Here is a 24,461-nt window from a genome sequence, read left to right as displayed (position 1 = left end):
TACGGCCTCAGCACCAAAGCTCAGCCCCAGGAGGCTTGCACAGCCCAGTCACACAGGCCACGGGGACAATGGTCTTATCCTGCAGCAGAAATGCAAGCTGTGTTGTTCTTGAAAGAGGGTCTTGCTCTAACCATCAGCAGCAGGAACAGCACTAGGTTTGCTGTCTCTCAAAGCTCATGCACCTCCAGCCCACCCATACTAAAATGATGTTATCAAAGCAGGGCAGAACCGGTCTCCATCACCCTTGTCCCGTTTCCCTCCTTGCTGCTGTGGGACGAGGGCTCTGACTCAGCCCAGCTGCGGCGAGGGGGCTCGGTGAGGGGTGCTGGGCTGAGTCAGAGCCCTCTTTCCACGGCAGAAGCTTTCCCCATGCATTTTTCCCCTTCTGCTGAGTCAGCGCAGCCGTAACCAGTTCAGGCTGGAGAAATGACTCATGCCTTAATGGTTTCCTGCCGGCGGGGCTGGCTGCCGTGCTCCCAGGCCAGCCCAGCTGGCGCTGGCCCTGCTCTCGGTGCCGCTGGAGCCCCTCACGTGCCTGCAGTAGCAGCGGCGATGATCCCTCCCCCGGCACAGGGAGGGAAGTGGTGGTGACTGGGAACGGGCAGGCGTGGGGTCCCAGTGAAGAGGAAAGATGTGCAAACTCCTTTAGCTCGTTTTTGTGTGTGGCTGCAGATGTGCGCCTGCAAGCAGGAGCTTCATTGCTTGTAAAAGGAGTTCATCGGACTCGGGGCAGAGATCCCGAGGCCACGTCCATGCTGGGGCTTTGAGTGCATCCTTTCAGTGTCAGGACACCCTGTTCATGCTGCTCTCCTCGCTCTGCCTGCAGGCTCCTCATGCTGGTGGCCAGGAGGCGATGGGGCAGGGCGAGCTGTTGTGCTCCACGAGCAAACCTCCCATGTCTCAGAAATGTTGCAGTTCCTGCTGCTCTTTCCGTCCTTTCTTGCCACTGTCACACCCGTGGCACAGCAGCAGCTGGTGGTGCTCCCGCTGCTCAGCACCTCCACCGCTGCCTTGCTGCATTTCCACCCTCTACACTCTCCAGTGCTGCCCCATCCTCTGCCCCTGCTGTATCACTTGCTCCTGCAGCCTCCAGCAGCGTGCCTCAGGTGTACGCTGCTGGGCGGCCATGCGGAGAGCACCAAGTGTTAGCCAAGCACGACCAGCCCAGGATAATAGTGCAAGAGCTCGCAACCAAGCATGCTGTCAGCTGAAAGCCTGGCCGGAGTTTTCTCACAGTTCCGTGCTGAAACTTGTGCATCCTGGCAAAACGCTGGGAGCTGCGACTACCAAGAGCAAAATTGCCACTGGCTTTAGAACAGGAGGAGCAACAGATGTGCGGATAGGTATCTCAGCTGAAATTGTTACTGCTTATTTTTTTAATCTCTCCACATTTAAATTTGCCGTCTTGAAAGCCCCCATCACCCCAAATCATTAATCTGAAGTGCTCGGTAAGCTCTCTCCCCTTCACCAGCGCTGCTGTGACAGAGCTGCCTGCGCCTCTCTGCTCACCCAGCTGCAAGGAAACTTTGCAGCCTGCAGCTCCTCAGAGATAGCACGGATCTTGTGTTGTCAGAGCACAACGGCGCTATGCAATAGCTTAACCACGGAACATAAAATGAACTCTAATTGCAAGTGTCCAAGCTGAAGCCTGGCAAAATCCCCAAAGCATCTCATGCATCTGCTGAGAACAGTCAGGTCCGTTAATGACTGCTGAGAGCCAGGTCCTGCTCGCACCGTCCCTGACAGACAGCAGGTCTGCTGGCACATTGCAGGGAGAGCCCAGCGTCGTGTGCTCGATCTCCAGCATCGTTTCCCGCAGCATCCAGGTGCTCCACAAAACCTGCATCTAAGTCTTCTTATCCATCCTTCCTTCTTATCTCCTAAGAGTTGCCTGGATCTCAGTCTGAGGACAGATTCCTCCCCTCCAGACATCTGTAACCTCGCGCACGCGTGCGCATGCTAAAATGGAAGCCTGAAGCTGGGAACGGAAACAGAAACGAAAGTGGGACCGTGGCTGTTCTGTGAGCTTTAAGCTATGTGGTAGATGTAGGTTTGCTGAAGAAAGAGGGTACATAATGGTGGGGAAGGCCTTCCCTCCTGCAGAGCAGAAGGTGGAGTGGTGAGAGGCATTACTGTGAATCCAGCTCCGCTGTGCCATCCCAGCCAGCTACTCTGCTGCGTTTAATACGTTTACAGCTCCTCAAAGAGGCCTTGCTCAGAGCAGACGCCTGCACTTGGCAGCTGCTTAAAGCAGTCCAGATGGGATCCTTTTAAAAATTACAAACTGGTGTATCTCACTTTGGGACAGGAGCCAACAACAACAAGCCTTCCCTTCTTCTCCATGCATTTTCCATTTGTATCCCAACATGTTTACTTTGCTGCCCTTTACTCTAACTTCTTTTCACTGCAACTTTCCAAAGAATTAGCGCAGACCTTTCATCTCCCTCTCGAGCAGCTGAGGCATCAGGAAGTCCTGGAGGAGCTCAGTCTCGCAGTCCTAGAGCTGACCAGTCCTGCAGGATTTTCTCAGAAGACAAAGGACAAAGTGGCGATAAGACTCCAGGGGACACAAAACTTCAGAGAGAAAGTCTGTGAGTCCTGATGCTCTTCAGAGCTCCCCAGAGCTGTAAGCTTTCTCTGTGTTCATCACACCCATCTCAGCTCCCAAATGGCAAGGTGTTCACATCCTGTTTGAGCAGAAGCAGTTGGTGCCAAGACTTCTGCGCAGTAGCACACATACTGGGATTTATTTATTTTTTTCTGAGACATGAGAAATGGTGGCTTTGTTTCTCTTCTATCCTACACTCCTTTGATAGTGGCTAGAAATTAAATGAGCTGCCAGGTATTCTGCTGCCGACTTCAGTCGGTGAGTTCATTAGCACTGGAAACTTTGTTGGCCAAGCCTGTTAGGCTTTGCTTTTCTTTCCCTCTGTTCTGCCACCCAAATCTCTCCATTCCTATTGCTCAGTACTGCATTCTCAAGCCATACTGGCAGTTCTCCCCATATATATATTTATTTATTTTTTAATTATTTTTTTTTTAACCAAGATACCTCCCCCCAAAAAACAGACAAGTAAACACTTTATCACCCAACACCTGATCTCTTATGGCTATGTATAACCATAACCTGGGATTATATCTGAATTCCTGGCAGCACCCATCCAACAAATGAGAGAGAAATGAGCAGCAGAGAAAGAAAATGCCTCTGTCATGAAGCACGTAATGAAGAGAGACACACCGAGCTCTTTGCTACCTGTTGAGGTTAACTGCAGGAGATTTTCCAAATCTCTGGTCTCGTTCTACCAAGCTGCAAGTGTCAGTCCTGGTGCTCAGCACCATGAGAAGCGGCACAGCCCCGATTCCAAGCCATGTGCCCAGTCCATCTGGAAGCCAAGCCATCGGCTCCATTGTTTAAGAGCTTTTTCACTGCTGCTTATTTGCTGCTCCAGTTATGTCTGTAGCAGACATCTTATATTAGCAACGCACCCCAAAAACCTTCTCCCAGAGAAATTCCCACTGAGAAATTGCACAGGCACCCTTACTACCAGCAGCTCCAACTCAAGCAGAAGATGAGAGTCACAGAGAAAAAGTCAAAGACGGCCATAAGCACACCAGCAAAGGCTGATGCAACCACTGGGGATTGCAGAAGTCTGTGGAAGACGCATGGCTGCATAGCCATGTGGATTTGGTTGTTCAAGGCATTTGGATGTTCATTTTGGATGTTGACGCGTACCAAACAGTCCAAACACAGCAGCTCCACAGTGCCAGAATCCCCCAGACCTCCTCGCTCCAGTAGCTGCAACATCAAAGGAGCTGTGAGATGCATCCACGCTAACGAGCCTGAGTGCCAGAGACTGGCTGATATGAAGTAGCCAAAAACCAAAGGAGCTTAAATTTAGCCATCTTCTATGGGGAGTAAAGAGACAGCCATGTCTGAGCAAGACTCCAGAGAAAATAGGACACCATGACCCCAACTGACTTACACAACTGAATTTAAAAAAAGAAAAAAAAAAAAAAACAGTTTCTGTTTTGAGAGTCTTGAGGGATCTCTCTGTGGATGTTTTAGAGAGACCTCAGTTATAAATAATCTGGGTGATGTTATCTGCCAGCCAAACCATGAGCTCTGAGCTCCTGCTGGGGAGCATCCCATCGGTGAGCGGAGCTGCTCACACAGCGAGCATAAGGGACTGACCCTCTCACCTGGTTCAGTGTCAGAGAAGCCCACGGTGGTGGCACACAACCAGGGAGCCCGTCCAGACCACCCCTGCTCCCTTGACAGCCCAGGCTGCTCTCAGTGAGGGTGGGGAAGTGCTTGATTAAAGAGTTTGGTTTGACTGTTGGCAATAAAATTCAGAGGCAGAACACTGTTTCCCATATTGTCCTAATTACATGCTTCTTGCTTAGTTTTAGGAATTGTTGAATATAACTCTTTGCACCTGGTTCCTTAGCGAGGATGGTAAGACCAGGCAGAAACAACCACCAAAGAAAACAGGAAAGTGATGTGAACAGTCAGGGTACCACAGGATGTGAAACAAACAAACAAAACAAAACAAATTTAGACATTCTTTGGATGAACAATTAGTAAAATCAACACAGACTTTGACTTACATGCCCATGAGAAGACTGGATCAGGTCTGTACAGAAACATCTGCTATATCTGCTGTAATCTATATTAATATGAGTATTTTTATTCACAGGGAGAACAAGGTGATGACGGGAAAGTGGAAGGCCCGCAGGGACCACCCGGAGACAGAGTAAGATGTTAAATCCCATCTCTAATCAGTCCTGGCCTGCTTTTTGCCAGGGGACTAGTTGGGTTGCTTCCTTACTTGTAGAACATGCATAAAGCCATCGAGATTCTGTGGATAACGGGATTGTTAACATCTAACTTAAACCTTTTGTTGTGTTGTTGTAGGGCCCCGTTGGTGACAGAGGAGATCGAGGGGAACCTGGAGACCCTGGTTATCCTGTGAGTCTTATTCCCAGTAAATGATTGTCTTATTCCCAGTAAGTGATTCAGAAATTATAGTCCTGGGGAAGTTCCCCCCAATCTGTATCAGCCCCCCGAAGGTCTACCCTTTGCCCAGTAGTCACAATTCATAACCCGCTGTTGTTCCTTGTCAACTGCTGCACATGGCTGTGTTTCAAACAAGGTAGAGAAATTCAGATGTCTTTTCCTAAAGTGATAAAAATTTTGCTGAAGTCAAACGTAGCTCCTGCAGCTCAGCATCTAACAATGCCGTGCACATCCTGGAGCACACTAGATTGGAAGAAGGAGCAGGAATTTCTCATTAGGATTATTTGTGGTTATCAACGAAATGCCCTGGGGAAGATGTGTACGAGGTAGGTCATTGTCAAAGTCAGACAAAATTGAAGGCTGATGTGCCAATGGCTGTAACTGTTTCATGGGAAGACCTCTGTTAACTTGGGTGTGTGGAAGCTTCCAAAATCTTAACGGGATTACTCTCAAAAGCAAGACCAGAGTTACGAATGATTCCCACTTTGTGGGGCATCTCCAGCTAATTGCTGTTGGTCTGAAAGGCTCTGCTGACTGTCTCACCTCCAAAAGCAGCTGATCAGAGCAACCCATTGCAGGAATGTACAGAAGAGTTTAAATTCACCAGAGTAGCAGTGTTGCTGCTGTATTTTGTAGGACAGCAATCTCTAACTGTTAACTTAAATGACCGCTATGTGTATTTAGGGGCACATTAGAAAGCCTTCCCTCCTGCTTAGTGACTGGCAGTTCCTCCTAGCTACTTCTTTCCAATGCATATCCGTGGTGGCATGTAGACTACAGCTTCAACACTGGTGCATTAGCAGAATGCAGATATGTTCATTGTATCCTGCCCTATGCTGCATGTTACATCTGTATTTGTTCCCCATTGCCACAGAAATTCCCAAGAACAAACAAATGTTCCTTCTCTTGTTTTTTATTTAAGGGTCAAGAAGGGCTTGATGGAGAAAGAGGAAAACCTGGACAACAAGGCTTACCTGTAAGAGATGCTGCTTTACTGTAAGCTACCCAATGTCACATGCATATGAAAAAGAGACGGAGGAAGGTAGGAAGGGCTGCAGTAGGGATGTATGGTGAGCTGTAAGGTGTGCGTTTCCATGAGCCAGGCCTGTGAAATGGGCATTTGGAGTCACATGTTGGGACCAATAAATAGGTGACAGAACAGGGGGCACTTGCAAAAGCCTGCCCCTAGGACTGCCTTTTGTGAAGAACCCAAGAAGGACTAGAAAGCTTAGGAGATGGGCAGCGCAAGATGGCAGTGACACTGGAAGGGTCCACTTGGAAATGATGCTTCTGGGAAGAGCTGGTCCAGTGTGGGGCAGGACCATCTCATTCTGTCTGGCTAGTATTTCCTTCCAGGCCAGTGCATTATGAAAGGCTAAATTAAATCCAAATTTAAGGAAAGGATTCTTTATTCCTGTATCTATATAAGGCAGCATCTAATTTGTGTATGTGAGCATACATACTATATCTGCATACTATTGCAGCCATGAGCTCAGTAGCACATTAAATGGAGTTTGTACTGGGAAATAAAGTCGAATTGGTTCCCAATCTTTGTAGGGCTGCTGGGAAGAACAGCAAATTCCAGTTTGGGCTAAAATCTTAGTGCTCTGTCATGTGCTCTGTCTGGAAACGGGTAGAGCTGCTGCATTCCTCAGTGGAGTAAATTTATTCTGAGGGGTGGTTTCCCTGCAGATGTCAGTGTTTCAAATGGAAACGGGAGCTTTGGCTTGTCTTTGGGGAAGGGCATGAGAAATGTGGCTCAGAAACAAGCTGAAGAGAGCTCTGCAGGTGGGTCCTCCAGAAACTGCCCAACACAAATACACAAAAATCTGGATGTCCAGAAGAAAGAATGGAGATGTGTGGTGGGGAATTGAACAGGAAAAGTTTCGTGTTTTCATAGGTAGCTGTCTAAGATGTGACATCCAGGCAAAACCAAGGAAAGGGCTGCAGCACGCAAAAGGGAGGTGGTACCAACACTCGAGATGCGTTTGCTGTGTGAACCACTCATTCTGCACGTAGCTTGTGTGGTGCCTTTCTCAAACCAGGCTCCCTCCTGCTCACTTCTGGGCACAGTTTTCCAGGCGCAACCTGGAATTTAGTGAATGATTCCCCCGAACACGAGCACCACCCAAGTGAGGGGGTAACGTCGCTTCTTCTCCAATCGATACCCTGTTAAATGCTCTCTGGAGACAGTTCCTTGCTTCTTTTTTCCCCAGGAGGCTTGTCTGAGCACAGGCTGTTCCCGTGAATTGTTTCCATACGGTCAGCGTTGTTAGGGCACAAAAAAATGCTGTTCTTTGTACTTCATGCAAGATATTGCCAGAAGAGAATTTCAAGCAGATTTTTCTTGCTTATGTTTTGTAGGGGGATCCTGGACCACCAGGCCAGCCAGGAGCAAAGGGATCCAAAGGTGATGTGGTAGGTTTCAGCAGGGTGGATTCATAGTGTCCCAAGTTTGAAGAAAATGTCTAATTAAGAGGACTGTCATGTGTTTTCCCAACATGTTTGATTTGTCTATGGTCTGCACCTTGAAAGACTGTGGAAAACCTAGTGGGAGGGCTGTAAACACACATTTTAATGTCCAAACCCAACAGTTAGTTGACTTTTTGAAAACGGAGAAGCTTAAGACAGTAGCAGCTCCAGCACGACAGGTGAATCTTGGGCAGGTCTTTAGTCATTGCCATGGGTTGTGCCTCTTTCCCATACCTGTCCATGTGCTGCCTCCAGCTCCAGCCAGCTTGTCTGCCCCTGAGGGGATCTGAGCCAGGCGAGTGCCTCTCTCCTTCACCTGAACCATCAACTTTTCTGACTTGAAACCTTCCAGCTAGGGAGTCAATTTATCCATGCAGTTCTTATCTTTCTTGGAAGAGTCCCTCTAACTCCGTGCCTTTACTGAGCAAGGAAACACAGCACACAGCTCCTTCGAGGTTCAGTGTGGTACCTACTCCAACTTCCACATCTGGCTGTAATGACAGCCTGCTAATTATTCTCACAGAGCGGGGATTTTATTTGCTAAAACATAAGAATGTGACCTCAATACTCAGCAAATTCCTGCTCCCTTTTGGCAGGCATTAGGATTTTTATTTTTACCCCATTGCGGTAATGCCAGAAGATAGCCTACCCTACAGTAGGTGTTCTTGGCAAGGAAGGTACCAGGTGATAAGATGAATAAACTCTACCCCTCAGTGGATGATCTGGAACTACCTTTAGGTCTAATGAGTAGCAGAGAAAGCACCCCCAGGAATATTTCTTTCATGTAGCTGGCCTGCCTGGTCCTCTGCAAATGGAGAAACAATGCACAGAAAATGCAGTGCCTCAATTTAAAAGTGCTTTAGTGCATGACCTCACTAAAAGAGCCCTAGTGAAGATGGTGAGGCTGAGTTTTCCATTCATTCTGCCGAAATTAATCCTTTTTACAGCTAATAAACCTCTGGAGTATTTCTTTTACGTCTTTATTCACAAAGTAGCATTGCAAATTTTAGACACAAGATACCATTTTCTTTTCCATTAACTTCCCAAAATACAGGGAGCTACCTAGGGGAGAAATGCCCTTACTGAACACCCTGCAGAAGACTTGCCTTGGTTCTGTACTGTGCTGTCAATGAACAGACAGAGGACGCAGGTTTTAAGCATCTTGTTCTAATGTTTGCCAGTGCATTGAGTCCTCCCTTGAGTTCATCCTGCTTTATTTGTCCTCATCTGCTCTGTATTAGGAAAAATGTAGGTCCTTGCCTTCTAGCTATTCATTCCTGCCCTAGAACTCTCAAGACATAAGAAGAATCACTTGTAATAAAACCAAATAGCAGTTCATTCCCCAGTGTTGGAGCAACTGACTTTATAAATCTCCTTTTTATAAAACTCTTTCCAGCCATTATCCATAAGCACACCCTGAAGTCAGGCTCCCAAGTGGAGTTGTGCTGGAACTGCTGCAATTTTAGATGTCTTTCTTATTTTCCTTTGCAGGGTCAAAAAGGAAAGCAAGGAGCAAGGGGCAGTGCAGGGAGCAGAGGCTCACCGGTAGGTAAAAAAATGGTTTTCTGCCCCAGCAGATGCTGTTCAGGAGTTCCATCGCTAACACCTTTGTGATTTTAGGGCACCCTTGGGCTACCAGGTCCTCGAGGAGTGGTGGGAAGGCAGGGTCAAGAGGGTGCCCCTGGAGTGGACGGAGTGCCTGGGAAGGATGGCGTGCCTGGGATGCTGGTGAGTTTGCATTGTAACCTCATAGTATTGATAGCAAGTGCAACTTAGGAGCTGGAAAAATAAAAGCTAACACAGGAGAAATGGATGTAGTCCAGCCACAGATATCCCCATTTACATGTACCCAGAGTGGGATCCTATGTTGCTCTTCCTATCTCACATACAGGCATGGCCAAGTCTGTAAACAACCCTGTGCTTCTAGCCTGACCAATAGCTTCTTGCATGCACAGATTTGCAAGTCCACCCATGCCCAGATGTGTGCTTGCTGGCTGAAGGCAGAATCATAACCCTGTGCCCCCAGAAGATGTGTAGAAGTGGAGACAGAGAGCCTTGTTTCATAACCTGTCCTTGGTTTCATTTCTAGGGAGAGCAGGGAGATGATGGGGAAGAAGGTTTAACAGGGATGTCAGGCAAAAGAGGGAACCCTGGCATACCAGGACTGCCCGGGGCACAGGGACCACCAGGATTCAAGGTGAGTTTGTGACTCTAAAATGCTTCTATGAGCTATGCAGTCTGTGAGTCTCATGTCTCTAGAGCTTGGATTCTCCAGGATCTAATAAAGTCTGAACTCCTGCTGCCACCTTTCACTTAGCTGGAGGCCCAGTCAGTCTCCATCTAGTCTTCCCATCCATCCATCCGTCTGTCCATCCATTTTCATCAAGTTCACGGCAGCTGAATGTCCCAGCAACTTTTCCTCCTTTGTCAAAGTTCTGTGAGCACAGGCATTTACAAATACATGTACCCACACTGCGAACACTTTAGCTTCCATTCATTAGAAACCCAGCTAAAAAATGTGACCTTGGAGAAGCTGCAAGGCAACTGCTACAGCCTGCCTGTGAGATGTCCAAGACGGACAACTCCATTGAAACATGGATGTCCTCCCCCTGTGGCCCTGTGAGGCCTGAGCTGGTGAAGGGAAATTGTGCCACTTGCTTTTAGCATATATTTACCTGATTGGAGTTGCTGGAACCAGCATGGGCTTGGGCATCGCTTTGGGTGGAAACAGGGAAAAGCTGCTTAGTGACAGCTGGGTTTCTTACCGGTCCTTGCCCTGGTCCAGACAGGCCACAGGACCTAAACTGGACCAACAGCAACTGAGCCATGTGTAGAAAGACTCTAAGTAGGAAGATTCCAGCTGGGCTTGGGGCTATCAGGGCTGATTTAAATTATGCCTCCTCTAACGCATCACTCTTCAACTGTCACTTGCTGCCCTCCAGCTGCCTTGGGCAGAATAACAGGCTCTTACCAGGAGTGGCTGACAGACCCTTGTGTAGTTGTGCCACACTCACACCCTGGCTGCAGGGAAATTGGTTGCCCCTTGGCCACCTGCTCGACCACCCTGGGCACTCACCATCATGGATGCTCCGTCCCAGTAGCTGGGGTTTGTGCTGCTGCTGGTGCCTGGCAAGGGGAAGAGCTGGGGAGCAAAGAGCGGTGCTGGGTCTCAGACACCCCACTCCTGTCCTTGAGCTGCAGTGTTGGTGCTGAAGTCCTCCAGCTGAAGCCTTGGCATGACTTCAGCATTTCCGATGGCTTAATCATCAATTGCTAGGCTGCTAGGGGGATGAGATTATGAGAAACTGCTGGGCAGGACAGGCAACATACGCAAGTGCAAATGGAAGATGCTTCACCCCCCTGCTGTGCTCAGCCCCCAGGCAGGCAGCACCCCTCTGCTACAGCTCCTGCCCTGCATGGGGCTCAGGAGGGGCCCCAGCCATGCCCATCGCTGGCCTCACATCCTGCAGCCCTAGCAGACCTGAGGCATCTCGTGATGAAACCACATTCCTTATCCTGATGAGCAACATTTTTCCAGCTTTCCATCTATGGCTATTTCGGCTGAATGTTGTTATATTTAGCTCCTGTCCTTTGGAATTGTTTGAATTCTGTTATTTTTAGGGTGAAAGAGGATTGCCTGGACAGACTGGCCAAACAGGGAAGCGAGGATCACCAGGAGGAATGGGCCTTCCAGGGAGCCCTGGCAATCCAGGCCCCAAAGGCCAGCCGGTGAGTGACCACTGAGCTGAGCAGCGCTGACCCCACGCTGTAGGAGGAGGTGCAGACCCTCAGGCCAGGACAGCAGAGTGCACCCCGGGAGAGTCGTGGAGAAGGAAACCCATAAACCTTGCACGTCAGTGCCAGAGCGTCAGCACAGCTCCCTCCAGCGCACACACTTCTCTGCTCCTCACTGCTCACTTGTGAGCAGAGACATCTAATCCATGCCTGCGTTCCCCAAGACAACGTGGCTGTGCCCATCTCCCCTGAGCCTCCTCCTCTCCAGACTAAACGACCCCAGTTCCCTCAGCCGCTCCTGCAATTCAACCATCCCAAAGGTGAAGGGAGCTGCAGCTCCACCAGGGACGTGCAGGAGATGCAGGAGCAGGCATCACCCGTGCAGGCTGGAAGGCAGCGGAGCTGCGGATTCAGAGCACGCTGTGGGAGAAGCACCAAGAGCCATCAGTATAAGCAGAAGTTAATTTCCCACAGCTGTCTGCAGGGCAGGCTCCTAATCCTTTGTGCTTTTTTATTGTACCGGTGGGATTGCCCAGCTCAGCACTGAGGTGTCAAACTTTATCAGCCCGCGGCTATATTGAACTATTTAGATTGGGAGATTTTTAGGCCAGGAGTCACCCTTACAGAGTAGACAAGACTATACCTACTTAAACGCTTTAGATTCACTTATTAGAAATCTTATAGAAACCCCTAAGCAGGGGCCTTTTCAAGTCTCTTTAATAAACCCTCAGCATCTTGGCACCAGTGGCATTTCCAGCCACCTGACATGCGCAGACATTGTGCAACCTCTCCCTGCCTAGGCAGCCTAAGCATCTCCAGCGCACGATGGATATAAAACCAGAGAGATCAGGACTTACACAAAGCAAGGGACAAGATGATTATCCTCAATACCTCAATTAAAGGTAGCTGCTGTATTTGCATGTTTTATATCCAACCCTGTGATGGCAGAATTCAGGCTGGAAGGTGGTAGCCAACAACAACAGTATTGTTTTGCCTCTTGTGCCTGCATGCGGCAGGTTGCTTTGCCCAGAATTGGCGCATACCTTGCTGCATAAACACTGATCAGGTCCCCTTAGCTGAGAAGGCTCCATGGCATTTAGATTTCTCTAAAACCCTTCTGACTTCTCATTTACTTTTGCCCTAAATTCCCCTAGAAAGAGGGCTTGGTTGGTTCTCGTAAAACAGGAAAGGCCTTACTCTTCTGTTAGTAGCGAGTTTCCTTTCCAGGATCCGTAAACGGGCAGTGAAATCACTTTGTATGCTTGGAAAGTTTCTTACGCTCCACCGAGTCCAACCGAGACCTTTCTTGCCAAGCAGTTTCTCACTGTCGTGGCAGGAAAACTTCCTAACAGTAAGGTCTCTAGACTGACGCTGGAATAGGCTTGTAATAGAGGTGGTGGAAACCCCATCGCTTGAGTCATTTACAACCCAGCTGAACAAGACATTGTAAAACATCCTGTAAAGTACAATCCAGCATGGGTCACACCGTCCAGCTGAGAGGCCAAACAAGCCTTTTCCATCTCTTGTGTTCCTGAGACTGTAGATGAATCATCTGGTGCATGTTTCTGTCCCATTTTTTTAAACATTGAATCACTTTGCATTTTAACATCTGAGAAGCCCAGAAATGTATAAGGGCATATATCTTAAACATTATGGTGAAATGAGTGTGTTTCTATATGAACGTGCTAACCAGTAAGGTTTTTTTTATTCTCAGAGTGCATGCTATGATGTGCTAATCCAAGCTTGATGGTCTTCCAAATATTTTATTATTATTTTTCTTAAGAAAGTGAGCAAAAATCCCTGCAGGGATTAATAGGAAAAGAACTGGGCGATATGTATGGCTTTCCTGGTTTTGAATGGGAGGTTGTGTTCTAGGAACACACACTTTTTTGACAGCATAACTGAGCATAGTTTGAAACTACCCTTCAGTAGGTCAGTCCAGTTGGTATCAGAAATAAAAGAAGTGCTTATTTTAAAGGGCTTGGAGCATGGACTTCCAGGATCAATCTCAGAGTAGATGCACTTCATCCTGCTCCTGCTGACTGTGGGCCAAGCTCTCCAAGCTAGCCAAGCATCTGCTAGAAATATTGTAGGTATGCCTCTTGTCTTGGGGGCAAAAAGGCTTAGTCTGTGAGATGTTCTGGAGTTGCTTCTAGCCTGATGTTTGTGTAATGCCTCCTTCAGATTGCTCTCATACTTCTTTCTCATCAGTCCTGCTTTGACTGAAGAATACTAATGGATTTCTCGTTCTCTGAAGCTGCTGCGCTCTTGGCGTATCTTCAAGTGACCAGTTCAATGTGAACTTACTGTTGCTCTTTGTTCTTGTGTTTGTCTTGGCTGCTGTTTCCAGGGAGACTTTGGTGAGGCAGGATTTCCAGGGATTGCGGGCATCTTTGGGCCAAAGGTAAGAGGCTATCTTGTGACCACTTGGCTTTCTAGTCTCTCTTTATTGTGGCCAGACAGTGCAATAAGTGCTGAAAAATTATTTAGTAGTAGTTCTGCAGAAACTATTGATATTAAATTGTGATTCCAACTTTCTTTCATGTATGCATCATAATGTCTGAAAGAATCATTGACCGTGCATTTACATATGCTTTGATGAAATTTATTCCTGTTAAAATGGGTACGTTGTACATGGAAAATGCGTCCTGTAGACCCCCACCTGAACATCTTGCAGTCATTCATTTCTCCAGCATCAATCATCAATTTAGACTCATTTTATTGGTGTATAATTTTACTGGTGAAGGGGAACCAGTTTATTTCTGTAGAAAGTAAAAGGCTTGCAAAAGAGGAGTGGGAATGTTTTAAAATTGGACTGTCCCATTCCCATAGACTAGGGGCAGCACCGCTGCCCTTGCAGCAGAGCTGTAAGCAGGGACACACACTTGGGGAACGTTTGTTAATGGGACCTGGCATCTCGTGTTTGCTTGCAGGGGCCCCCAGGAGACCTTGGTTTCAAAGGCATTCAGGGACCACGTGGGCCGCCTGGCCTCATGGTGAGTGGTTTTGCAGTTTGTTTGGTTTGGGAGGATTTTCTTCCATCCTCTGGCCTCTATTTCTGTGAGGCCACAGGGTGCTAGTTCACCAAGTGCCCATCAGCCAAGCTGCGGCCAAGGTGCCACCAAGAGCACGTGTACTGACCCACGTGTGCGTGGGGCACTCCTGCCTTTAGAGACCGTCATGCTTTTCTGACCACTGCACAGATCGCTCCAGCTACACTGAAATCCCTCCGTTTCTGGAGTTTCTGAGGTTTGACATGGGCTGTGACAACCACACTGTGAGGGATTGTGTCTTCAGACCTGTGTTTTAAAAGGGTTTTAGTTCAGCTGCACAAACACCATGGTCTTGCTGCTGAAAAGCTGCAAAGGGACTTGGTGTCATCATTGAGTCTGCCGTGGTAAAACTGGCCATCGGTTCCCACATGGTGATTCATGGATATCTTTTCTTATCTAGGGAAAAGAAGGAATTATTGGGCCGCATGGCATTCTGGGTCCCACAGGAAGCCCGGTGAGTATCTGCCTTTCTTCTGCCTATAGTTTTTAGCAGGGCACAGTGGTTGAGATCCAAGATGCTTGTGGCCATCTTAACTAAATCTCAAGTCCTGCTGTAATGAAGGAAACAAAGTGATCTTCAAGATGAGCAGCTTGAGAGAAGCTCAAGATTTAGTCTCTGGCTGTATATGTAGCTGGGGGGATTACTAACTTAAAAGTGAGGACTAACTCTATTTAAGTGCAAGTTTTTGGATAGAGAGATCAGACTAGAAGACAAGAATGTTATTTTAGTTTTTCAAAAGCAAGTTGCCAGCTTTTCCAGAGAACTTGGCCTGGGGGGCCCCAGGGAAGAATAAAAAATAAAAATAAAAGATCAACAGAAAACCGATAAATGTATTAAACCGGGAACAGCTGGATTCAGAGAAGTGTTGAAAATCTCTGCCTGCCCCAAAATGCCAAAGGCACTGAACACAGACTAAAGTTCAGGTCAGTGCTGCATAAAAACATGAGCGTGAAGTTATTCAGAGCTCAGCACAAAGAGGCTGCTGTTGGCGGAGGTGAAAACCAGGAAGATGCCGGCAGCCCCGTGCTTTGGACACAGGGGTTACTTGTGCCTAAAGGCCAGCGAGCGGCTGCTCACGGCAGGCAGGGGCTGGGCACCTCCGTGCTGCATGCGGGGTTGCTTCCAGGGTGCTCTGCTCATTCCACGTTTCATCTCTGAAACGTCCAGGAATGGCTTTTTTTTTGTTTTGGATGGAATGGAGGTGGGGAATAAGATTTATTTTGAGATGCACTTGGGTCCTTCCAAGGCGATTCTGGGTGGCAATGCATCCAAAAGCGAAGCTTGCAGTCACTGACAGACATCTCGTGTGCTTTCACAGGGGCCAAAGGGAGACAAAGGCAGCCGTGGGGAAATGGTAAGTGGGCACCCAGGGTTCTCTTGCTCAGGCATCGGGTCCCACGTGGGCGAGATGGTGCGCACACGCACCCACATGTGCTCATGGACTTACGCTGCTCTTAAAACTCCAGCTCACTTAACCCAATTGCCCAGCAAAAGCTGCCACTTGAATGATGACCGTGGCATCTCCAGGCACAAAATGCAGCTAGTGGCTGGAGGCTGTCCCCCTCGTGTCCCTCCCACAGGGACATGTCCGAGTGGTGGTGGTGCCAGGGCACTTCCCTCCTGCTGCCCCCATTCCCCTTCTCGCAGGGGCTCTGATGGATTCACACCTTCCTGTAGCTCCTTGGTGTTCTCAGCATGCAGGGGCTGTGTCGGGTGTATGGGACACATGTTACTCCTCTTCCTTGGGACCACAACACTGCTCCCAGCGCTTGGTCTGCACGCAGGGGCTCTGCCGTGACTGTACAGGGTGTAATGAGCATCAATTTAATAATCTTCTGACAGTTTCTTTTTTTTTTTTTTTTTTAATTTTCCCTACAGGGTCTTCCAGGTCCAAGGGTGAGTATTTGAAATCACTTTTTCTGACTAATATATTTTATTTAAACAGAACAGGTGCTTCTAGCAAGTATAACGCTGTGGGGTGGGTAACTGTCCATACAGGGAACATGATGCGTACTTGGGGATTTGGCATTACTGACAGCTCAGGAACCAAGGGCTAGGAACAAGAGATACAGCAGGACTGGACCAGGTACAGACAGATGCACCCGAAGTTGGGAAATGGAGGAAACAGGGCCATGTCCTGTCTCCAGAAGGGTTTGAGGGAGAGGATACTGTAAAATGTTAAAAATGTGGAGGATTTCAGCAGGGAACAGACTCATTCTGGTGACAGCCACGAGAAACGGCAATGCAAACTGAAGACATTTCACTAACTGATGCCACTCTGTCTTTAGGGTCCTCCAGGCCCACGAGGACACCCTGGCCCTCCGGTACGTATACGTGGAAAGAGTTCAAAGACATTATTGAAACAAGCTGAAGGTATTGCAGCGATACTCTCCAGAGGGACTGTTCACTCATTGGACATTATAGCTTAGCCCCATTCCTCATATGCAAAAACATGTGTGTGTGAATGGACTAGTGTTCATCGCACTTTAGCCCAAACCATCTCCAAGTATTTTATAGAGACAGCATTGTTGCCTCCCTCACTCATCTGTATTGAGGGACTCAGGGTAAAGAGGATTTCAAAAGGATATAAATGAGCGTCTTTGCAACAGTGCGTGCCCATCATTCTGGCTGATGCCTCTTTTTTGCTTTGATTTCTAGGGACCTCCAGGAATTCCAGCTTCATTTGTAAGTTCTGTTTTCTGTTCATTTGTTAATGATGATAATAAATCATGCAGAGCTGAGGTGCTGTTGGGACATCAAGAAAGGCTTGCTGGGACCCTAAAGACACACACTCAGGTCTAGCAAGAGACGCTGTGTTAGCAGAGCAGGCCTTGAATTGCACCCCTAGCCTGAGAAGTGTTTGCTTGCATCGGGGCATGTTCAGCTTCTCCCAGTCTCAGTTACCATCTTTTTAACCCCACACCAGCAACAAGACGGCTTTGGGGCTGCTTTCCAGACACTGATTGACTCCAGCACCGCGCTCAAGACAGAGGTACGGGGGTACCGTTGATCTCCTCCCTGGTCTGTGCTGGAGCTGCAGGCTGGTAACAGTCCCAGCCCTGCTCGTTCTTCGTCTGCTTGGAGTTTCTGTCCACAAAGCTCTGATTTGTCTGCTTCTTGTGGAGTTACCGGGGTTTGTGCATGCAATGAACCAGTTAGAGGACGCGGTTCTGCTCCGTTACTTGTGACGCTTCAAACCTCATGGCTTTGCCATCGTGACTTTGCCAGCATGGCAGCGATTCCCCGTGCAGGACAGTGCACAGTGTCACAGCTCGCTGTCACAGCCTGCCTTTGGCCCACGGAGTTTTCCCACTATAAAGCAGAAATCTTTGTGGTTAGAGCACCTCGTGCCCCCAGGACACACCTGAGTTTGCCTCCTTTTCTCTCCAGAGTTACCAGCATCCAGACCTTCTCATGCTAGACCATGGAGGGGAGATCTTTAAGACTCTACACTACCTCAGCAACCTCATTCAGAGCATCAAGAGACCCCTGGGCACCAAGGAAAACCCTGCACGCATCTGTCGAGACCTCATGAACTGTGAACAGAAGATGAACGATGGTAGGAAGCCCCGAGTTATCCCTCCGTACTGGTCTCCTTCCCTGGGACCAGTAATGCAGGAATCAAGACTTGCCTTTACTTATGCACAGCAAAGTTAAGTTTTCTTGTTAATCCCCAAATCCTCTATTTCTTAGGTACCTACTGGATCGACCCAAATCTCGGCTGTTCCTCAGACACCATACAGGTCATCTGCAACTTCACCAACGGTGGGCAGACATGTCTCAGCCCCATCACTGTCTCCAAGGTACACACACACGACCCCACTGCAGCATTTCCCATACAACCGTTACGAAATGTTTACCCACAAGCATGTTCTCCCGGAACGCAGGACAGTGACCACTGTAACCCAGCAAGCTGCCTTAATCCGGGCAGCGGAGCGAGCACAGCTGTGCTGGTAGCATTCAGCACTGCTCTCATGCAGTTAAAAATATACCTACGTTGTTGACTCTTCAAGACAGAGCAGCATGTTTCCAGCAGTGTTTAATTAACCCATAACCTTAACAGAGGCCAGTAATCCTGCAAACACGCTGCTCCCAAATGCTTTGTTGGATTAATTTATGTCCAGGTCACTCTCGCATTTTGTTGTCTGCCACTTGAAAAAGTGTGGTCAGCTTAAATACACAAGTTGCCGCTGAAGTGAATGCCATGGAATTTTTCTTGAGGAAGTAACCGTACCACAAAATACCAATGGCATTACCTGGGTTCATCTGCAGTGCCCACCAGAGACTGCTGCTTCACTTCCTTGCAGAAGCACATATTGAATTCAAGCACACATTATTTTTCTCCTACTTAAGGACCTACCAGTTTGTTATGAAAAATAAAGCACCTGCCGTGTCCCCATGCCAACTTTCCAGACTGACTTTGCACCTGGCCCTCATGCCCACACTCACACCAGAACCAGTTTGGGGCTCAGACATCCAGCACAGCCACCTCCAGACTTGCACAGAGCCCAGGGAACGCCTTTGCTGTTGCCTCTCGCAATGACGAACCGCTCTCTCCCCCAGCCCTGCTGCAGGGGGCACACACTAACGTCTCTGTCACCTTCACAGCTGGATTTTGACGTCGGCAGAGTCCAGATGAACTTCCTTCGCCTGCTGAGCTCGGAGGTGGTGCAGCACATCACCATCCACTGCCTGAACACCTCCGTCTGGCGGGAAGGCTCATCCAAGAAACCTTCGGACAAAGCCGTGCGCTTCAAGGCCTGGAACGGGCAGATGTTTGAGGCAGAAGGTCAGCTCAAGCCAGAAGTGGCAGCTGATGATTGCAAGGTACGTTGTCCTGAAAGAGGGGAGAGGTGGAGAGAAATGCCAGGCTGAACCCACTCAGTGTACGTGACAGGACTCAGGTTATGCCTGTGGTTCTTATTCCATGACCACCCCAAAAAAAGGGGAGAGAAGGGACTAAGATATCTGTTAACACTTTAAATGTCCAGTCCAGGGTGCTACAGGGTTCTCCTGCTAGGAAGACTGCCTTGAAACAGAAAGTTAAAAATTGAATTCCAAATTTACACATTGTGTAGTTACATGGCAGAAGGGAGAATTGCCACCAGCAGGCAGTGGGCTCAGCTCGTGCCTGCTGTCATGCTGCCATGGTAGCAGTGTGCCTGCATTTGGGCTTCCCACTGCATCACGAGTTTTACGATGCCATTTCAAGCTGTTTCCCTCAACGTGACCTGGATAAAGGCTATTCCCCAAAATGCTTTTCTAAACCTCTCACTAGACCTGCTCAGGGCTTTTCAAACATACACCACAGTGAAACTCACTCCTCTCCAGCAAGATCCACTCCACAGTAAACCAGCTTTTTCTGTCTTTCCCTCCTCCCTGTGCAGATCAAGGACGGACGCTGGCATCGGACTCTCTTTTCGTTTCGGACGCAGGACCCTCAGCAGCTGCCAATTGTCAACATCTACAACCTTCCCCCATCCGAGCCAGGAAAGCAATACCACCTCGAGGTCGGCCCCGTGTGCTTCCTTTGAACAACGCCGCCAAACCCGGGCTCCAAGGCTTTGACCCCACTTTTGGCCTACGTCTTCACACAGCATCTCCCACCTCTCTGCAGCAAGGACAGCTGGGCTGTGTCTTTTGGGTCAACTCTTGCTCTAGCCTTTGGCTCAAGGTCTCAAAAAACCCGTGATCTACTGAACTCAGCAGGTTGTGGAAAGGAGGAATATGAAGGATGTAGGGGAAGCGGGTATCAGTCGGGACGTGACCAGTGAAAAGGGATCAGGGGACTAGGTGTCGCAAGCGGTTCCACACACAAAGCTTTTTCCATGACCAAAGAAAATATCGAGAGAAACCTCAAGCAACTTGCAGCGTGTGGGTTTGTTTTTTTCTTCCCCCCCATTTTTGTCTTACCTGGTTCCTGAGTTACCAAATGTTCTTTCCATTGAAAAGTAATTAAAAGATGATAGAGCTTCCCTCGCAGAGCTCGTCGCTCCCGGACGGCCACGCGCTGCATCGGGCTCTGCCAGGCGGAGCCGCAAGTCGAATCTGGCTGCTCTGCGTAACGGAAGCATTTTGATGTGCAATATTAGAAGAAACAAAATATATATATTATATTATTTAAAGCAAAAAGAAAAAGAAAAAAAACACAAAAAAAACTAAGTTCCTCCTTCCATGGGTGAGTTGAACCAATGTCCCTTCTCAGGCGTGGCGGTGGGGTAGGGGAGAGTCAAAAGCTGAAAGAGGGGAATGGAAGGAGGAGAGGGGAAGAGATTGGTGCTAAAATAGAGAGAGAGGATGGGCTTGTCTGATTTGTTTCTACCTCTCACTGTGAAATCTCTGGTGCTCTTAAAAAAAAGTGTGTTATTTTATATATATGACTTTATTTAAGGTTGTGAAGGTGCTACAGTGTCTTGCCACAGGCCCAAAAATAGCCCATAGGACCGTCTCTCTAGGAAGAGGCGGTCGTGATCTACAGCTAAATCAGAGAAACACCTTTAACGGGATCTTTGCATCGCCACGGATGCCAATCCTGCGCAACAACTCAAAGCGCATCCAGAATGACTTACAAGCTGTTTTAAAAGCAAATTTGCCTTTTTCTTTATTTTTTTTTTAAATCAGCACTTCACTGCTTTGGGAGGAGAGCGAGGGCTCCAGCTCACCCGCAGCCGCTGCAGGATGAAGCCTCAGAGTGCTGCGTGGGCCGGCTCCCAGGTCACTCACGCGTTTTGCTGTAGCCGTGGTGGCCCCGTGGCCGTGGCGGCTCCGCGCGCAGCGATTCCCCGGGCTCAGCGCGTATTTAAACCCAGCTCTGCACCCTTCTGTCCGGGTCCCTCTGCCGAGACTGAGAGGATGGTGCCTGGTTCCAGACCCCGGCTGGGCTTGGAGGGGTTTTCTTTTGTTAAGTTTTGTAGAAATCTAGTCTCTGTATGTAAATTTGGAGGATTTTTTTTTTTTTAAAGAGGATAATTATGGTAATCTTTAATTCTATATAAGGAATAATATTGATGTAATCGGAGCTGTACTGTATCGGAAACGCTTCAGTGCCTGTTTGGAGTTTTCATGTCTCATACGGACTACGGATTTTATTTTTTTGAGGAAAAAAAAGAAAAAGAAATATATGTGCGTCTCTCTTGGTGTATTCTTTTTTTTACTACTGCCCGCTGGTTGGTTGCCAACCACCATTGACACAGGTTAACAGGATCCGTCTCAAATACCTCACCCTCCGCGCTCTGCCCCGCTCACAGATACCTCACCCCCGGCTCCCCGCTGCCCTTGTGTGTTTGTTCCCGGCTGCAGTTACCGTCTGTTCTCATTTACGCTTTTTTCCCCTTTTCTTCATTTTCTTTTTTTTTTTTTTTTGGACTTTAAATAAATATTTAAAACTGAGGCAATGAAACGGGACTTTTATGTTTGTGGTTTCTTTTGTTTTGTTTTTTAAACTTCTTCTTGGCAAATGGCGTTGGGTGCGAGGAGCATTCTCCACATCCAGGGCCCCCGGGCCCCCATCCCAGGGGATGCCCCAAATCCCCTTCCCACAGCAGCGCCCACCCAGCCCTCAGGGCGATGCTGAGCCCATGACAAGGCTGCGCCCCCGCAGCTCCCCACCACCACACGTCCTCTGCTGTGGCCATCGGCACATTTCTCATCGTCATCCCTGTCCTGACAGTGCTGGGGAGCAAGAGGAAAGGGTGGTGGGGACAAGGGATGAGCTTTATTTCCTTGCTGAACCAAAAACTCACCTCAGTGGTTCCGAGGTGACCTTGGAAGGCACCGTCTTGCTCACAGCCTGGCCCCTGGGAGTTGTGTCGGGGCGTGCGGGGCTGCAGTACTGGGGCTGCTGCTGCTGGTACGCACGGCTTGTGGTCGGGGAGAAAGCAGTCACAGTGAATAAATAAATGTAACGCACGTGGTTGTGTGCCCACCAACCCCAGCCCCGTGTAACGCTGCTGCTCGTGCCCTCGCCTCGTGCCCCCAGCCTGGATTTGGCAGCCCAGTCCGAGCACTCCCACGCGGGTCAGCCCCAAGTGCTGGGCACCGTTACCGGCACCATGGCCCAGGGGCTGCGTTGGCAACCCAAGGCTGGGCGGAGACGAGCAGCAAGAGGGGAGAGATGGTTAACAAAAAAAGTCAAATTTTTGACGGCAAAGGCCGTGGGCAGGTGTTTGCTTGCCCCAGGCAGGGCAGGTACAAAAGCCCCCAGCGGCACGCGCTGCCCCACGGCACTCTCCACAAACACACCTGCAGCCCGCAGCGTGCCCGGCCCGCCACCCGCAGGGTGAATTATGGCTTCCGAGAACAAAAGCCCGTAGTGGTGCAAAGCAGTTATTTTTTTTCCTTCACCTTTCCTGCCGGAAAAAATGCACTCTTTTGCCAGTTTAATTCCACTCACCTGCTATTGCTTCATGCCTGAGCAAACAGCCCAGTGGTTAAATAAGCACCTCGGGGCTGCGGCGGGGCCATATATAACAGTGCCGGCGCGCGACCACATCCCACCCGCGCAGCAGCCTCGCCGCAGCCCCCCCAGCCCCACATGGTGCCGGCGATGCTGCCCTGCCTCCTCCCCGTCCTCGCCGTGGGGCTGGTGCGTGCCCACGCGGCCGAGCCCCACGCCTGCGCCCCGCTCACCCCGGCCGTCATGGACAACGCAACCGTGGCTGGGGTAAGCCGTGACACCCGCGGTTCCTAAAATCCCTCGCGCCCACGCGATCCCCGGGGGAAATGAGTCCGCAAATCCGCGCTCTGCTCCTGTCGGCAGCTGCTGGGGCACTGGGTGTACATCATGGGCGCCTCCACCTACCCCCCGCACGTGGCCGAGATGAAGGAGCTGAAGTACGCGACCTTCGCCTTCCTGCCCGGCAGCCACGACGATGAGTTCAACGTGACCGAGACCCTGCGGCTGTAAGGACAGGACGGGGATGGGCTGGGATGTCCCCAGGGCAGCGGATGCGGGTCAGAGCCACCCCAGGCTGTGGATGGGGGCTCTGGTCCCACCGTGGTGGGGGACAAACGAGTGGCAGCAGCCCAGTTTGGGGCTGGGAGCTGTTACCCCACATTTATCCAAGCTCTGCAGCCCGCTACCAGCTGCCCTGCCTCAAACGCAGGGGAGGCGAGGGAGGGGGCCGCAGCCCGAGGACCCTCCCCAGGTTTATTTGGGGCAGCCTGGGGCAGGCGTGCCCCGTTTCACCACTCTGCCCCCCCCCGCCCGCCCCAGGAACGAGACGTGCGTGGTGAGGAATGCCAGCAAGATCCTCATCTTCCGGCACAACTCCACCCTGGTGCATGGTAAGGCCGCAGCCCCCAGAGGCAGCGCCCCACTGAGCCCCTCCCGGCACACGTCCCCCAAAACCTGCCCTTTGTAGGAACACCACCCCCTGCCCCGCCGGGCCTTTCCTACACCCACACACGGGTCTGGGGGCGGGGGACACCCCCAGCCCCACACACTGGGGACGCGCCTGTCCCCAGTTGCGTCCAGCTCGCCAACGCGGGTCCCCGCGCTCCCCGTGTCTTCCAGTGGAGGGGCAGGAGGCGTCCATGGCCGAGCTGATCAAGACCGACAAGGAGCTGCTGGTCCTGAAGCACAGCAAGGAGTCCTTCCTGGGCCTCAGCCTCTCGGGTGAGCGCGCTGTCCTGCACGGCTGCCGGCGGAGCACCCCCGAATCCGTTCTTTTCACCCTTTTTTTACGCCACCTTTCCAACAGCGCGGACGCCCAACGTGAGCAAGGAGCACCTGGAGGAGTTCCGGGCCCACCTGCGCTGCCTCGGCTTCACGCCAGAGGAGACCTTTGTCACCTCCCCGAAGGTAGGGACCCGCGGGTGGGACGGGGCGCCCCGGGACTGTGTGCCTGGGTGGGTGCAAGCTCCTGTCCCCTCTCCCCAAGGACACCTGTCCCCCGGACGGCAAGGAGAAGGACGAAGCCACCTTGGCCACCACAGAGGTGTAACTGGAGTGAGCCCGCATCCCCCCCACGCGTGGTCCCCAGCCCCTGCGTGGGGACGTCCCCCGGTGCTTGGCTCAGCCTCGGGAGGTCCCGGCGAGTTCTTTTCTTCCAACGGAGGACCCACACCCCCGTCCCTTTTCTCTTCTCACGTCAAGCAGGAATAAAGCCTGTGTGACACCCGCCTGCCGCCTGCCTTCCCTGCGCCCATGTCTGCAGACTGCACCCACACATGGGATGGGGCA

The 24,461-nt window shown here is 50.2% G+C and overlaps 2 protein-coding genes across 3 annotated transcripts in view; both read left to right on the top strand.

Annotated features, from left to right (window-relative positions):
* The window catches only part of COL27A1 (collagen type XXVII alpha 1 chain), a 150,506-nt gene extending 130,106 nt beyond the window's left edge, over nt 1–20,400 (top strand). For both annotated transcript variants that reach the window (XM_050714467.1, XM_035555557.2), the window contains 20 exons: nt 4,698–4,754; nt 4,916–4,969; nt 5,940–5,993; nt 7,382–7,435; nt 8,981–9,034; nt 9,110–9,217; nt 9,579–9,686; nt 11,111–11,218; nt 13,575–13,628; nt 14,158–14,220; nt 14,678–14,731; nt 15,597–15,632; nt 16,157–16,174; nt 16,567–16,602; nt 16,937–16,963; nt 17,205–17,270; nt 17,669–17,837; nt 17,972–18,081; nt 18,887–19,105; nt 19,666–20,400. In XM_050714467.1, the coding sequence (XP_050570424.1) occupies nt 4,698–4,754; nt 4,916–4,969; nt 5,940–5,993; nt 7,382–7,435; nt 8,981–9,034; nt 9,110–9,217; nt 9,579–9,686; nt 11,111–11,218; nt 13,575–13,628; nt 14,158–14,220; nt 14,678–14,731; nt 15,597–15,632; nt 16,157–16,174; nt 16,567–16,602; nt 16,937–16,963; nt 17,205–17,270; nt 17,669–17,837; nt 17,972–18,081; nt 18,887–19,105; nt 19,666–19,812 (1,596 nt within the window). In that variant the 3' untranslated portion in view covers nt 19,813–20,400. The remainder of the gene's footprint in view (nt 1–4,697; nt 4,755–4,915; nt 4,970–5,939; nt 5,994–7,381; nt 7,436–8,980; nt 9,035–9,109; nt 9,218–9,578; nt 9,687–11,110; nt 11,219–13,574; nt 13,629–14,157; nt 14,221–14,677; nt 14,732–15,596; nt 15,633–16,156; nt 16,175–16,566; nt 16,603–16,936; nt 16,964–17,204; nt 17,271–17,668; nt 17,838–17,971; nt 18,082–18,886; nt 19,106–19,665) is intronic.
* A 2,423-nt stretch (nt 20,401–22,823) lies between these two features.
* Nucleotides 22,824–24,230, top strand: LOC118252343 (alpha-1-acid glycoprotein-like). Its single transcript, XM_035555558.1, has 6 exons — nt 22,824–22,940; nt 23,037–23,179; nt 23,493–23,563; nt 23,793–23,894; nt 23,980–24,080; nt 24,160–24,230. The coding sequence occupies exons 1-6, from the start codon at nt 22,824–22,826 to the stop codon at nt 24,220–24,222; spliced, it is 597 nt and encodes a 198-aa protein (XP_035411451.1). The 3' UTR covers nt 24,223–24,230.
* The last annotated feature ends 231 nt before the right edge of the window (nt 24,231–24,461 follow it).

This window comes from Cygnus atratus, chromosome 19 (assembly GCF_013377495.2).
Source record: "Cygnus atratus isolate AKBS03 ecotype Queensland, Australia chromosome 19, CAtr_DNAZoo_HiC_assembly, whole genome shotgun sequence".
Classification (NCBI taxonomy): Eukaryota; Metazoa; Chordata; class Aves; order Anseriformes; family Anatidae; genus Cygnus; species Cygnus atratus.
The sequence above is the reverse complement of the archived record's forward strand: the minus strand, read 5'-3'. Positions and strand labels throughout refer to the sequence as shown.

What these genes read in the sequence shown, in the direction of transcription:
- LOC118252343 (XM_035555558.1), top strand. Translation starts at nt 22,824, where the DNA reads ATGCTGCCCTGCCTCCTCCCCGTCCTCGCCGTGGGGCTGGTGCGTGCC. An exon ending in CAACTCCACCCTGGTGCATG is followed by an intron (nt 23,564 to 23,792) that starts GTAAGGCCGCAG and finishes CGTGTCTTCCAG; the next exon opens with TGGAGGGGCAGGAGGCGTCC. An exon ending in CCTTTGTCACCTCCCCGAAG is followed by an intron (nt 24,081 to 24,159) that starts GTAGGGACCCGC and finishes CCTCTCCCCAAG; the next exon opens with GACACCTGTCCCCCGGACGG.